Source organism: Lepisosteus platostomus, chromosome 8 (genome assembly GCF_059453375.1).
Source record: "Lepisosteus platostomus isolate fLepPlt1 chromosome 8, fLepPlt1.hap1, whole genome shotgun sequence".
NCBI lineage: Eukaryota > Metazoa > Chordata > Actinopteri > Semionotiformes > Lepisosteidae > Lepisosteus > Lepisosteus platostomus.
In genome coordinates, this window is record NC_142618.1 from 25530859 (window position 1) to 25548057 (window position 17199).

A 17199-nucleotide genomic window follows, 5' to 3' on the forward strand; every position below is an offset into this window, starting at 1 on the left:
TACATGGCATGTCATTTTCCCTGACATTCGAGCAGTTCAGCAAAATAATTCTGTTAATAAACTCTACAAAGGTGTACTGTGCTCCCCTACAGTAGAAGCCACATTGCCCAATGTCAGCACTGCTGTCCAGCACAGTCTGGAAAAGCATAACCGTTCCACCAAAATAGCATCAAACCTAAATCACACTATCCATGTTGGTACCTGCATACATCACTAACCAATGCACTTTAAACTCCTTTAAACCTAACAAGGACTCCACGACATTATCAACAAGCACGAAAACTCCCACCCAGAAGCCGTCTCAATTGTAGTTGGGGACTTCAACCACTGCAATCTGAGGAAAGTTCTGCAAAAATACATTCAGCATGTCACTGTACCGACAAGAGGAGGCAATATTTTAGACCACTGCTACACAACAATAAAAGGGGCATACAAAGCGCTTCCCAAACCGAGTTTCGGTAAGTCGGACCACATCGCTCTCCTGTTGCTTCCTGAGTACAAACAGAAGCTGAAGACCTCCCCCATTGCGAACAGGTCAGTGCGTTGTTGGTCTGAGGAGGCGGAAAGCAAGTTAATAGACTGCTTTGATAGTACAGACTGGGACGCATTCAGAGCTCCCGACACAGATTTAAATGAGTATACGGACGCGGTCACCAGCTATATTAAATACTGCACCGACGTTTGTGTACCAGAAATGAAAATTAGGTCATTTCCCAATCAGAAACCGTGGTTCAACCACGACATTCGCAATAAAATAAAAGATAGATCCACCGCGTTCAAATCGGGGGACAAAGAGCTGTACAAGAAATCACGGTATGCATTAGAAGAAGCCATAAAACGCGCCAAACGGAGCTAGAGTGCGGCTTGAAATGCAGTGCGCTGACACCCGGAGGCTGTGGCAGGGATTACAGTCAATCACAGGCTACAAGGGCTGCAGCCAGGAGATTGACACGAACAACACATCCCTGCCTGACGAGCTGAACCACTTCTATGCCCGCTTTGATGCTCTGAACACGGGCACTGCCGAGAAGACCCCAAGCGTGCAGGGCGAGTTTGTTCTGAAACTCTCAGAGCAGGACGTGCAGAAGACTCTGAGCAGGGTGAAAATCCGTAAGGCTGCAGGGCCTGATGGGATACCACCTCGCGTCCTGAGGACATGTGCAGCCCAGCTGACCACAGTGTTTACAGACATCTTTAACTCCTCCCTGTCACAGTCCATGGTCCCCACCTGCTTTAAAAAAACCACTATTGTTCCAACCCCCAAAAAGACAAAAGTGACATGCCTGAATGATTACCGCCCAGTAGCATTAACATCTGTGGTGATGAAATGCCTGGAGAAGCTGGTGTTGTCACACATCAACTCCTCCATCACAGAGTCCCTGGACCCCCTGCAGTTCGCCTACCAGAACAACAGATCAGTGGATGATGCTGTCTCCCTGGCTCTGCATACAGCCTTGGAACACCTGGACACTAAGAACTCGTATGTGAGAGTGCTGTTTGTGGACTACAGTTCAGCATTTAATTCCATCATACCCTGTCAACTGGTGACAAAGCTCAGGGGATTAGGTCTGTGCAACTCTGTCTGCAACTGGCTGCTGGACTTTCTTATCGAGAGACCACAGGTGGTGCGGATAGGCAATAAAACATCAACACCACTCACCCTGAGCACTGGAACCCCACAAGGCTGCTGTCTGAGTCCAAGGTTGTACTCCCTATTTACTCACGACTGCACAGCAAGACACAGCAATAACCGCATCATTAAGTTTGCCGATGACACCACTATAATAGGACTGATCAGTGATGATGACGAGTCCACTTACAGGGATGAAGTTGTACAGCTGCTTAGGTGGTGTCATAGCAATAACCTGGACTTGAACATAAAGAAAACGAAAGAGCTAATAGTGGACTTTCGGAGACACAGGCCACACACTCACAGCCCACTCAGTATTGATGGAACGGAAGTGGAAACAGTCACCAGCTTTAGGTTTTTGGGAATTCACATCTCTAAAGATCTAACCTGGACTGTGAACACTGACTCTATCATGAAGAAGGCTCAGCAGCGCCTTTATTTCTTGAGGTGCCTCAAGCGATGGGGGATGCCAACACATGTGTTGGTGAACTTCTACCGCTGCACTATCGAGAGCGTCCTCACCAACGGGATCACCGTGTGGTATGGCAACACCTCTTCGCGAGAAAGAAAGGCACTGCAGAGAATGGTCAATATGGCCCAGAAGATCATCGGCTGCGGTCTCACCGAGATTAAACAGCTCTATGAGGACCGCTGCCGTGGTAGAATTCTGGCCATCACAGAGGACAGTCACCACCCCGGGCATGAGCTCTTCACCCCACTGCCCTCAGGCAAGAGATATAAGAGCATACGGACACTTACCACTAGATTCTTCAATAGCTTCTATCCACAAGCAGTGAGACTGGCGAACACATTTAGCCATCCCCCTCGGACCACACCTACACCATCACCATCTACCTCATTGTAATTTATTAATTGTACGTCTCCAGTCATTGTTTACACGTCTGTATTGTTTACAGTCAAACTGTCTGCATGTTTACTTGCACATTGTCTATTGTTTGTTTGTACATTGTCTTGATGCACTGTTTGCACTTTGTTTTGTTTTTTACACTTGTTTTATAATCGAGAGACTTTCTGTAAGTAAGAATTCCATTGTACCAGTACCGGTTACATATGGCAATAAAGTTCAAGTTCAAGTTCAAGGAATCATGAAGGTTACAAAGATATTGAAAAAGCGCTGTTAATGAAATTATTAATAAATTCACATTCCCTATAAGAATGTGTCATGCTGTTTATACAACATGAAAAAATATGTAAAAAAGCACCTTTATTGGGAGAAGGAAGTCTTTAACATTCTGTTTCATTCTATATATCTGTGGGTCTAGATTCCTTGAGTTCTAAATTTCCCACACTCCAAGATGTGATAAAACGGTTACTCATTTCTGAAAAATGCCCAGACATTCGATTAAAAAAATATTTTGAAAGTTACAGAGCTAAAAATAGCTTGAGGTGTTTTAGGTTTAGGGTTTGGCTTTGCAATTGTGCAGTATCCTTCAATTAAGACATTTATGCATGGGTCAGTTCACAGAAAATGCTGTGCTCAAGTCAATGTGTCAGTGTTGCAACCTTGGATCATGAAGACAAAGTTGCTTGACTGACCTAAGATGATGAATGGCACAGTAGCTATTTTGGCTAAGGATTCTCTATAACTTTTACAATAAATTTCATAGAAGAGCTGTAATTTTGAGTTTTACAGCTATATTGTTTCAATAAAGTCCGAACACTCAAATCTTGACAAATATTTTTAAGAATGAGCAGCTAAAAAATATGAGGGAATTGAATTAAAGGAATGCATAAGCAAATCACTTACTGTATGTATCAGACAAATGTATCATAGAGTTTTGTAGCAACTGAACAAGTGAGGGCCATACTAACACATACAGTCCTGGAATGGATTACAATATTATGAATAACAACCTAACACAAGATGAGTTAAACTGGACATTTCTGAAGGCTAAAATGCTCATCTAATTTGTTGTGGGAGGTGAACTGCTAACAAGTTTTCTAGCAGTGCTAGGAAGATCCAAGGAACGCCTTAAGTACTGCTGTTACATGACTGCACAGTTTTAATTTGTTTACTTGCTGAATAGACTCTCCAGTAAGTGCTTACCTGTACATACACACATTTCTAAGTACTACCCTAAACCAAACTATCATAAAGCCTTAATATCAACCCAAATCCTCACACCAGCATTAAAGACTATTTGTGGCTAAAAGAGTCTGCCCACTATTAACATACAGTAAGAGTTTTTATATTGCAAATAGAAACCACACCACATACAATTTAAATTATTTTCTAAATTAAATCCTTGCGTAATTAATGAAATACTATTTAGGCTGTTTAAAATCATTAAACATTCCGGGGTGCAGAATCATTACCATTTTCACTGCACTGAAGCAATTAACTTCATTTGTGCTCTCTCTCTTTTCAGGCATACTTATTAATCAGAATTACTCTGCAATACAGCCAGACCAAAGTGATTGACACTAAGGCTAGATGAAAAAAGCAGATTGCATTCATTAAAATAACTGAACAGCAGGAGATCTTCAGACATTAAGTGGAGCTGTACAAGGATGTTCAATAGCAGCACTATCTTGCGCATACATAGTTTTGGAATTAAGGTAACACAAAAAATTATATGCCAAGACCTCTGAAGGAATTTTCAATGGTGAAGATCAGGAAATAAATTTGGAAGCGTTACACAGGCTTCAGGGCACACTGTCTCAGTGATGTTATGGCAATTTGCTTCATGTCATGATGCTAAACTAATTCCTTACTGCATTTTGCTGTCAAATTGTTTTGGAAAGTATTAAAGCTTTTCCTTCTGGAATGATCAGCAGGATGAAGCATCTCCTCAAGCACACACGGATGACAACTAAGTACAAAAAAAGATGCTACATAGCAAATAAAGCAAATATACAACAATGAACACAAGTTTATTCTCTCCCAGAGGCAGTGTTTTACAGAACAAGAATGTTACCACATTTAAGTTGTTCAGCTGGGCTGATTTCCACCTGAGTGGTAACGGCTCCACATCCTTGACAGATCCAAATTTTGACTGAGTTTTGAGTTCTCAGAACATGTCCCAGCAAGTACCTCATGCTCGTCGTTATCACTCCCACTTCCTGCATAGGTGAGGACAACCATTCAGTCCAGAGTTAGGTAATTTCCCAGATGAGTGAATACATAGCTACAGATAAAGGACAGATGCACCATCACAACATCAGGACAGCTGCTGTTGCTAATTTCATAATTCCAGTGTTCTCTCAGGATAAACAAAATTCAGGTTCTAAGGCTACACTAGGAACCTCTGCACACAGTTTGATAAAGCACACTGCAATAAACTCTGTCTTTTGTACTTAAACATACATAAACTTGGTAAACAAATCCACAGAGCACAAAGAGCAAACACCATGTCCCCTTGATCAGCACAATCTTGGCTTTATGTTGTATATTTGTATTACATGTCTTCTAATTGTATGAGCTCACCAAACCAAATTCAATGCAACTAGTTATGGTAAAGTATTGGACTTGACAACCCCAAACGAATCAATTTTCCAGCAGCTTTATGCTCAGTATCTCCGATACAGTTTGACAGATCACCATCAAGATTGGGTTACCGATTACAAAACAGGTTTCCATATACTAACACAGCTCAAGACAACCTTGGCAAGCCTTCTAGTTAATCAACCAGCTGTCCAGAAATCAGAGATCTAAAAAAATAAAGCTACTGAACTAGGTAGCATTCTACATTTCTCTTTAATTTATAGCAGGATAAATCTGATTGCGCACCTTTCCAAGTCAGCCTATCTCACATTACCCATCATGCACTACCTAGTTTCAGATAGCATACAAACAACTCTGGAAGACGTTTATTGATGTCTCTCACCCATGATATACGTAGTGAGATTCATGTAAATGTGAAATACTTAAAATTCTAATTACGGTAATACACACTATTACAAAACATTTCCAAAAGCTCTATACCCAAGCAGAAATATCAACTAATTTTATTAAACCATTCAAATGCAAACCGCTCACATGGGGATGATTCATGGTCTTCTGCTTACACATTTAGAGTTAATCACTCAGAAACCACTGATTTCACAAAGGTGTTTTTTCACAAAAGAAAAGAAAGATACCCGTCTGATTTTGGAAAATCTTGGTAAAAAGCAGAAGCTAAATTTAAAAAAAACATCCTAAAACTTGAAAACAAGGGTTGTTCTGAATACAGTTTTTATATATAAAATAATAGAGTACTTTTTACACTGTTAAATGTTTCAACCATTTGTTTTTAAGCAGAAGAAGAGAAACATGTCTATTGGACATCTTTCGCAAATTCTAACCACTCACTGGTAACCGACTGTGGCGTTTACTTTAAATCTTAAGTCTACTTAAACTGTACATATTGTATTTGTAAGTGTGTTGAGCCAGTGTGCTTGTTTATTTAAGACAGTACATTACCAGGAGCTCGTCCATGCTGGTCTGGCATTTCTCCAGGTTGATCCGCTTGATGGCCACCTTCTCCTTCCTGGGCACGCAGTAAGCTGCCTGCACCACCGCCGTGGCTCCGCTCCCTGTAACACACGCAAGAGAGCGGTGAGGCTGCCGCACTCCTCTCCGTGTCCCATCAATAAACGCAGAGTGATCAGCAGGGATTGCAAGACTGCACAGAGACACTGTCTGTCGGCACCATTTTCCGCATCTCCACGACAGTCCTGATAAAGGGAGAACGGAACGTCTGCAGTAGCAATCAGCTGAAAAGGAAAAAGCACAAAAAAAACTTTGTTGCTGAAAGGTAAAAAATACAAATAACATAACCTGGAGAACTATGCCATTTCAATAAAGGGTTATTCCATCCCTGACAACTCAGTGATTTGGAAGCGAATTTTGCTGCAGCTAAATGATACATTCACTTAAACTTAAATGCATGGATTTAAGAAAAATACTTAAAAGCTTTTTTCTACAATATTGAACAGCACAATCACGTCAGCACTGATACTAAACCCCTTTTTACATTTATAAATTGTTCACCAACATCCCAACGCAGACTTTAACATACAGTAACTGGATTTGCTGGAATCTGGAAATTTTCTCTCATCACTAAAGGCAAAGCACAGAAATACCCTGAAAGAGAGGAAGCACACTACAGGGGAGGGCATTTAAAACTTAGCACAGGAGGCGCTTCATGACACAAAGGGTTGTGGGAGTCTGAAGCAAGCTACCCAGCCATGTTATTGAAGCTGATACCCTGGCTTCTTTCGAGAAACACTCACATGAGATTATCATTTTAATCAGCTGGCAAAAGTCAAACCAGCTTGATGAGCCAAATGGCAGCCCACCCACACATTTGTAAACATTATGCTCATTTCAGAATTGCTTTGGATGTGAAGAAAGTGCAAGGCTTAAAAAAAAATCTTTAAAAAAAACATTAAAAGCTACAGTGCTGAAGTACTATTTTTTACCCATCATCAGATCTCAGAAGCTAAGCAAGGCTAATTCTGGCTTTATACTGGGATGGCAGACATCTAACTAAAATCAAATTGCAGCAGTAAATGGTGGTGTTGGTAGATGACACTTGTGTCTGGACAAGAAATGACTTGCTAATGCCACACCATGGCGACAGGCGCCACCCTTCACATGAGACCTAACTTAAGGTCTGATGACGTGTTCCTTAAAGATCCCATAGCACTATTCATAAGCGGGATAGTTCTTCATACACCATTCCTATATGCATGGCACTCTGGGATGCTTTGAGATTGAAAGGGCTATACAACTGCAAAGATCCGATCTATTATAATAAATCGGCAAGACCGCAAAATAAATGTCTGTTGCACCTCACCTTTTGTTCCCCCCCCCCCATCAGGTACCCCCTGTTTTTTTGCACTAAAGAATTCTGCGCCTGCTCTTTTCATTATACATGGTGGCATGGTGTCCACCTGCTTTTCTTTTCTCACTAACCACTATTTAGACAATGCACTCTCAGCTTAAGGTATGAGCAAAGAATAGATGCTAAACTACTAATCGTATTACAAGTAACAAAAGGGTCTCAGAATTACTTCTTAACAGACTTATTCCATTTATTATAAGTTGTTTTTTTCCCCCCAAAGGCCAAATTCTACTTTGTTTTGATGCCATCACAGGAAGACCCAGTGTGTACTTACAGGTCACATGGTAACACAGCAGCAGACAGCCAGGAATACAGGTCTGTGGAGTACTGTTGTCAATTGGAGCCAAAAGATTTCAGGGAACTATTATTACCCATGTGTTAGAAAAAAAGGCACATTTTGTATTCCAACAGTACACTGCTTTCACAAGCTTTTTAAAAACATCTTTATATTTAGGCTTGTTTTTTTTTCTTAAAAGAACATTTAGAAAGAAAACAAATGTGGGCAAGAGGTGTGACAAGGGAGGAAAAATGCTGAAGACAGGGCTGCATTATAGGACAACAGAGTTTCCCCAAACTCCCCTGAGAAAAACCCCTGAAGCTCAGCAGACACACAGACACACAGAGGCCATGTGGCCCCAGTGGTCAGGGCAAACGGCCAGAACAGAGCTCGAGTCAGGCACTGACTGCAGTCACTAACTTGCTGTTTGTCTGTGACCTTCCTGAACCTCTCTCTGGGTAACCAAAACCCCTCTGGAACTGAACTGTTTCAGATCAGTGAGGCAGGAAGACAATTATTCTGCAGGGCTAAAAAAAAAAATCTAATCTCACAGAGTACTTAGGTTTAGTAAGTAACATTTAACAGGAGGTGAGCTTTGCCATGAGAAGATACTTCACTGCAGAAGAACAGCTACATCAGCTGGCTCACAGCTCTTTGAGGTAACATTTCAGTGGCTCAGCTAGGCTGGCATTTCTGCCGTACAATAGTGATACGCTGATTTGCTGCTCCATGACTGCCTGTGCAAAAGAGAGAGAGGAAAGGCAGATCCTCAGCCTGTGAGCTGTGAGCTGTGTGCTGCTGCGGGCCGTGATCGAAGCTGACACACGCAGACAGGGAGGCTGTCTGACTGCGGGGGTTCAGAGCCTGCCCTCAGATCCTCTCTCTGTGGGCAGTGGAGGGAGAAGCGGGTCAGGATTCCTGCGCGAAGCATGCTGCTGCAGAGTGCTTGAATGAAAAGACCAAAAGGGAAGATTCTCATTCTCCCCTGCTACATGCCCCTGTACCCCCTGGTCCCAGCATCTCCTTATGACTCTGTCTTTTGTTCTCTTACAGCAGGACTTATTGATTTGTTACTTTTTCTCTCTCCCTCACACCTGAGGAAGGCTCCACAGCCAAAAAGTGTTGGTTCTTTTCTTTACCTTTAAGCGTGGAATGAACCTTTACCTCTTCCAAGAAGGAAGATGCCTCTTATACTCAAAGAAGATTCTGTTTTCAGGCCACTACGCTGCACCATTATCTGAGTTTATCCATTTCCTCTGTTTTATCTTTTACTACCCTTAATTGACATGATATTGCTATGAAACAGCCATGTCAATTAACATTTTCTTACTATTAATCGATAAAACATGACTTTTCTCTATCATCCTTAATGTTTTTTGTTATTTTCTTTAAAAAAAAACCTAATTCCATAAAACAGCTATAGAACCAGAAACAAACTAATAGTCTAGTCTGTGTACCAGTGTAAGTCAGGATACAAGGACAGCAAAAGGGGAAAAGACCATGAATAATCATAACCAATAATAGGCAGTTTACCAGTACAGAAACACCATTTCCACTAAACACAGCAAAAATAGAAATAACCAAAGACTGGCAATATTCTGAGCGACCCAAATCTTACAGGTTCAAAAAAATTATTAATGTCACAAAGTAAACTTCTGACAACAAAACATTCTAGACACTGCATACTATACTGCAAACGTCAATCCAAAAATAACACTTACAGTTAAGGCAGATGTTTAAAGGCATTGTGCCTGTTTATGAAGCCAATTGTCACACTTAATCATATCAGTAAGCAGCATTTAATTTTAAATTAACTGAAAAATACACTTTTTCTTCCAAAGCAGCTAAGTAATCAAAAGCAGGCCTGGGTTAACCCACAATTCCCGATCACACCCAATCTCTCAAGATAGCGGACGTTTTCATCCCTCTCAGATCCGTTTCAGTAATGTTGCACTCTAATGCACTAATAATTTCTACTGACCACAGAGTTGAAGCAGATTGCAGATGGAATCAGTCCATAATGTCCTGTAAGGATAATTACAGTGAAGTATAATGTCAACTGTAACACTGTAAGTAGTGCAGTGTAGCGTGTTAATCTGTTTGGCTGGAGACCGAAAGGAAATGCTTTAAGGATTAACCTTTCATTATATCTCATATTATCTTTAATCGTGGATCTGAATCTTTTTTTCGTCCCTCCAGAGAATCTAACCCAAACTCAGACTCGAATCTATTACCTGACAGTGCACATTTTACCAACAGCTAAAGATATAGTGCTGTCATTTTTGGTCTTAAACTTCTCATTTGATTGAATCTTTGATTCTGATTTAATCTTCTTCCTGACTTTTGCTTACATAAAAACAAACATTATTGTTTTCCTTTGATGGGGCAAACTGAGCACAATTTATTAATAATGCTGTACAGTTACAGAATTGTGTCTGTCATTTCTAAGATGTTGAAAAGTATTATTACTGCAACAGATAAGTAATTTTACTTTTATTTTTATAGTAGTATTTTTTCCCCACTAAGAGAACGTTTAGATTTGCAAAGTGAATGTTTAAATTCAGTATCAAAATAAAAACGAATGTATAAATTAAAATGTATGAGTACATACATAGAAAACAATGCCATTTTTAACAAAAAGGTCTGCCATTCAAATATTTTTTAATTAAGTTAACATTTTATACAAACAAATAACTGGGAATAACTGACATTTTAAGCATATTCTATACTGTAATGCAAACCATTCTGCAGCTCATCTTGAGCGAAGACAAAACACCTTACTTTTGCATTGTGAAATACAGGCATCGAGTTAATACTAAAAACTCGAAAGGTTGTTCAAAAATGTAAAAGTCACTAAAGCCACTAGAGGATATTTTAATTAGACCTTCTGCTTTTCTGTGTTTAACATTCCTCCCTTTAAACTAATTACTGCATTTTACGCAACCACTAAGCTTAAATGAGGACACAAAGCTGCATTGTGGATATTTTTACAAACCATTAAAATGCTACAAATTTGTGTTTTAGAAAGAAGTACATGGATAATTAATGATTAAATAAATTCTCAGAAGACTTCCTGTACAACACATGGCAAAAAATAAAAGGACAAAGTCACACTAGTGGATAAATTAGGTTATTACAGGAATGAAACATGAGAAAGATCTGAAAATAAGTGACCAGTATCACCTCTCCACTGAGTTCCAATAACAAACAAAAGGAAAACAAATCAGAAGATCAAATGAAGAACAACCAATCTTGTTTAATTTTAACTTGAATCTTAATAAGCCAAATTAGCTCATAGTAATTCTAAAGTGGCATCACATCATCAAAAATAAATATCAAAAACCAGATGCCCTAGCTATAATACACACATATTTTATATAAAAGGAACTGGAACTAACGAGGAAAGCATGCACACATATTCATGGCACATGAATGCGAGGGTCAGATGTCCAATGTAAATTCTGAGATGACCTTTCCCAAACATCTTGAAAGAATATATTACTATCAGTAATAAAGTAAATGCACTTTCAAAAATCATTTGAGACGATTTTTACACCAATAATTCAGACTTCTATTACATGTACTGTAAGTAATGGAAACTATCGTAAGAACTAAAGGATCATCTACTGTATATGGAAATAATTCTCAGTATGGATGTAAAAAAGGTAGAGCTTGTATAACCAACCTGTTTTTAAACAAGGAACATCAGTAATGGATAAACACAAAGCATATGATATGATGACCATTCTTATGGTCAAATCTGCCAAGTGTCAGTTTAAAATCGATGCAGGGATTCACACTAAGGTGATTTTCAAACAAGAGTTCTCCTCCAGTGCTCTGGCAGTCCAGTGAAGGGAAACAGGCCCTAATTATATCTTAACTTTAAACCGCAGTATAATTGCAAATTCCAAATCCAATTCTTGACAGCACCTTTTTCCTTTCTCCAAAGGCTGAAAACAGAAGGCGTCTCCAAGAGAAACAAGCATCTTTCACGAAAGACAGGCGGATCAACGAAGTCATTTAAACCAGACCAAAGACCACGTGCTGTTCAAGTCCACCCAAGATAGCCTGGATCTTTTGTAAAAGTATAATCACATGTAAGATTAAATCAGGGGTTTAATTATAGGCCAAGAATCAAAAACCACAATGAAAACATTAAGCTGCTACCATCAGTACAAACAATAGCGTGAACAAAATAAACTGATCGACACTTTCTATTCCCATAACCTGGTACCTGTATTGGGGAAAAATGTTCCAGAGGCTGCTTTGTTCCATTACAACTGTTCCAAAACCTGTTTTTGTTAAAGACTGGAAAATTATTATATTATCTGTTTCCCCCCCCCGCCAAAGAGCAGTAAGCAAGCTGCCGGTTAAGAAAAGTTATTGCACAATACAAGTTAAAATAATAAAATGAATTAATATGCAAATCATATTCATGTCCTAGGTGCTAATTATCTGTAACTCTACAGGGAGCACTGGTGGGAAACCAAGCTTCAAAGCAGAAAATAATGCAGCTTTAGAAAGACTGGAACTGACTTAAATGTTGTCAATACAAGTCCAATTGATTTATCTACTTCAGCCGTTTCTTGCAAGATCTCAGAGGATCAGAGATTCACAGACGCAAGGACAATAATCAGGCCGTCTTTCTCTCCTGTTATGAGTATGTCGTCAGTAATAACCACAATGATGCTGTAGTTGTGGTGTAGTACATCTAACGGGGCAAAAAAATATCTCGGCAGGTAATGTGCAATTTACCGTAATGTGATTTACGGAACCCGGCATTGAATCAGTCCACCCAGAATTCAACATACATATTCAGAATAAGAAATATTCTCTGAAATTCAGCACAAAACATGCTCATTTTTACTGGAATGATATTGGAGCATGGTGGCGCAGTGCTGGAGCTCTGGGTTCATTTCCAGACCTGGGATGCTATCTATGGGGAGTTCGTATGATCTCTTTGTGTTAATGTGGGTTTCCTCTGGGTGCTCCGCTGTCCTCCCCCAATCTGAAGACATGCTGGTAGGCTTACTGGCCATAGGTGTGAGTGTGTGCTTTGTGAGAGTCTGTGTTTGTTTGCCAACACTGTGACGGACTCCCATCCAGGGTGTATCCTACCTTCTGCCTTGCGCCCATCCCATGCAGGTCCCCTGAACTGGAAGAAGCGGTTAGAAAATAGCTGGATGGATTTTGGAGTTCCTGCAGTGTGGTCTTGTTTTTGTAACATTTAATAGACCTTCAGTCTTAGACAGCCTAACTACTGCAATGCAGTAGTTTGTCTGTTTTTTTTTTTTATTTCCTGGCCTTGAAAAAGTCATTTCCCCCCCCAATCAATATCATAGATCAATTACAGGTAATGTATGCATTTCACTTTAACTTTTATTCACAACTTAACTTTTATTCAAGATTAAACTGAACACGGTTATATGTGAAGGAGGCTGAACAACTAAAACATGCAAAGAAGAACCACTTGAGTGTGGCTTCAGTCTTGTGCTTCAGGTCATTGTCCTGAGTGAATTTTCAACACAGTTTTAGATTCTTTGGTGACTATGATTTGCTGGCACTTTGCACCATAATCCTAAGAAGCTTCCCTGTCCCTTCTGATGACAAGCATCTCCATAGCATGATGCCCCCAACCCTATGCTTGACACTTGGGCTTGGAGACATAACTCTATTAATAAACCCCATTAATCTGCAAAAGGTCCTTTTGATACAGTACTGTGTGCAGTCATCTCCTTAAGTATTTACTATGTTTGCATTCATGTCCCTATGTCTCTGTTTATACACCTTACTAAAATCATACTAGTTCCAGAGATTCAGGGAACCTTTTTTTTACATTTCTTGTATATGCTTTTCAAAAATGCCACTGATTAGCCTATTATTTAGGATGTAAAAAAAAGAACAGCAAGAAACACAAATGTCACGTCTAAATTACAATAACCACACTCCCAAATTCACAAAAAAAACACAAAACATAGGAAAAAAGAAGAACCCAGTACAAAATAATTAAGCCTTGAATGCTCAGTATGTGCGTCAGCAAAATCAAGTGCCTCGTGTTTAGTTCTCATCATTCCCACTTTCTGCACAGGTAAGGACAATTGTTCAGTCCAGAGTTAGGGTCTATTCATGTTTTTTTCTGAAACAGAAAAACTAACTGATGCCAGACAGGATTCAGTCTTTAACTTAAGAATTGCCTGGTGCTACAAGTTTGTGCTGAAAATGTACTGTACTAGCATTCTAATAACTAAAATACTTGATACTTTACTTAACTGGCATGGAAAGTTATAAGACAAGCTCCAGAAAGTAAAATAAATCAAAGACACCTTCTGAAATCTACAAAACATAAAGGTACAGTACTAACTCTATTCACTCTTCAAAGCACTTTAATTTTTTACTGTATTAAAAATTCCTTATTAGGGAAAAAAGGCATGAGAACGATAAAGGGATAAGTACAAAGCACAGAAAGAAAAAATCGAAAAATCACCTTAAGCTTTGCTCTCCAATTTATTTTATATCTTAATTAGATGTGCAAATTACTTTTCTTCATCTGTATGTTAGTGCATTTGACACATAAGACAACATGTCAACTATTAATAGAGGCTCTGAAAAATTATGTCACAGCTGGAGTAATGCCTTTCGACAGTGTCTGGCCTCCCTCAAGACTGTCTTCTGCCACTGGGAAAGAAGTGGCAGGGGATAACAAGCTCTGAGCACAGAAGTTGGTCTCGGAGGTCAGGGACAGGAGAAGCAGAGAACACCCAGACAAACTGCTCCGCGGCCTATAAAAAAAAAGACATTCTTGGAGATGGTCAATACCCTAGCTGACCTGCCCAGTGGCACCAGTGATGTAGGGCTAACAGCTTTAAAGAGGCCTTATTGACATGAGCTCACTAGATGAGCCAGTGCATGAGTGAATAAGCAAATCCTCGTTAAGCCACAACAGAATAAATTTAACAGAGGTCCTTTATTTTTCTAAAGTAGTTCTAAACCCAAAAACAAACAAGCACCTCGCCATCTCATTAAAAATGATACAGAGGAAAGGTGACATGATTTACAGTACATAAACTGAAAGTACAGATCTGTAAAGAACTTCCCCACATCTTGCTCTGTAGGTTTAGTTTCTTATTAAATTTGTGTCAAAATTCTATGGACCTTCACCTGTTATGTGAAGGTCATCTGAACACCTGTTGTGTAATGCCTATCAATATCATATAAACACCTCCTTTCAATGGTCATAAGCAAATTTAGTTCCCCATTAAAAGGATTTTATGCAAAAGATAGCATTCTAACCGATTATATGAAACACAATTTTATTCTTATCAGAACACAAACAGACAAATCATACACTGGACACAACAACATGAAAAAAAGGAAATTCTTCTACAGGATTACATGGAATTAAAACCCATAGCTATTGTGCAAAGATAAATTCTTGAAATGAGTTGAAATGTGTACAAGTATCAAAAGGTAACTTTCATGTCAGTATAACGTTTTCACCCAATTCATAAACGTAGTGTAAAATAATTCAACACGCTTACCAATTATGTTATAAAGGGGGAATTTACTGTATCTACATTTGCAAAAGGTAGACAGAGCACCTTTTGCTTTTGCAAAGTCACCTCCACATGTTCTTTGTGAAAGAGGAACCTCCTGAACCAAACACTTATAAAATAGACACTAATCATTAATCCCACAGAGCTTTGAAACATTCAGAGCCTCAGCTGGAAGCTTGTGGCAAGTTACAGTGGTGTGCAGGACTGAATCCATGTTCGTCCGGTCTGACCAGTTTTCAACAGGATTGAGACTTGTGGATTGATGTGGCCAAGGAAAGGGATATCATGTCTCTCATGCCAGTGAGAGAGTATTCATTTCACTGTTTGCTTGTACTGTTGTGGACAACAAGCTCACTGAACAAAGTTCTAAAACAGTTTATAGTTATAAGGCTTCTTCATCACACTGCAGCACAGAAGGTTTTAATGGTAACACATCTGGGCAACTTCTCCTTCCAGCTGTCTATGCCAAAAACATAGAATTCATGCAATACTCAACCTTAGGTGATTTCTTTCACACTTTCATCATCTGAAAACTACTAAACACAAACCTCAGCCTCAGATCTTTAAATGGACAGCAACAACTCAGGGTCAGTAATGGCTTCTAGTGTGGACATTAAACAGGTTGAACTTGCCTTCGCAAAAGCTGGCATGATCTCAACTTGTGCACACACAAACATTTGTGTTAAGAAACGGCAGAGCTTCAGCCAACAACACTGAGACAGTTGTGAAGCAAAGGAACCCATGAACAGCAGTTCTGGAATCCAGACGATGTCCTTTAAATTCTAGAAAATGGGCACCGTGATCTGGCCACCAATACAGTTAACCCCCCATTTCACAGACTAACAAATCACGAATTATGTTTTTTTCCAGCTCAAAAACATGCTATTATATGAAAATATATATATACACACTGTGACAGGGGAGTACACCTCCCACTGCACACCCTACTCTGTGGCGCCTGGGAATGCGCAGGTACCGCACATAAGGCTCAGGATAAGGAGCGCTCTGCCGGTGTTCAGGCAGTACCCTTTCGAACCCGTCACTATTACAACACACCATACATTATATTACATTTTAACAATTGCTGAATCAACGCAGTCAACGGAAATTGTCCCTGTACCTTTTTTAGCATAAATATACAAGCTCTTTATTTTGGATGTCTGAAATATATTGTACATAATGTAAATGATGTTGTGAAAAGTGATTTAATTGACCTAACAAATTCCTTTACAACATTCCTTTCACAAACATAGGGATTATTTTAACAAAGGTCTTTAGTACAGAATTATTTTAATTAAGTGCTTCAGTTTCCTGCAGAAATCAGTTCCCTTACACCAGCATATTTGCTACTGAACACTCCCTTTATCTTAACGCAGAACTGACCTGAATGCGTACGCACCCATGGCAGTAGTTACACACTCCTCACTGTCAGAGGCTAGAATACATCAGACAGTCATGGGGGTCACCAACAAAAGTATATTTGCTTTGAAGTCAAGTTTAGTCATGGAAATCGTTCTGTCAACTGTGTTTTATTAAGGTGTATACTGCAATGATATCTGCTTAACATTCTACAGTTACTGTAATTTATTCCATCTAGGAAATTAAAAAAAACAGCTGCAACTTCACACCAACATCCCTCAAGAACAACAGTGAATAAAATACATGTTCAAATCTCACCTTTTAATCTGTGCTTTACAAAGTACATTTTCCTCAGGTTCTTCATGCAAGAGATAACCATCTTCACAGTCTGGTACAGAGAATCAAACTAAGGAATTTATTCATGATTTTCTGAAAGCTGAGAAGCCCAAGGGATTTCTTTCGATTTTGTATGACAAACACAATGAATTAGTACTGGAACAAAGATCACTTGTTTCTAAAGCAAGATGCTAT

The 17199-nt window shown here is 39.4% G+C and overlaps 1 protein-coding gene across 2 annotated transcripts in view; it reads right to left on the reverse strand.

Moving 5' to 3' along the window:
- The window catches only part of oxsr1b (oxidative stress responsive kinase 1b), a 141330-nt gene that overhangs the window by 116914 nt on the left and 7217 nt on the right, over window positions 1–17199 (reverse strand). For both annotated transcript variants that reach the window (XM_088642973.1, XM_088642974.1), the window contains exon 2: window positions 6054–6166. In XM_088642973.1, the coding sequence (XP_088499099.1) occupies window positions 6054–6166 (113 nt within the window). The remainder of the gene's footprint in view (window positions 1–6053; window positions 6167–17199) is intronic.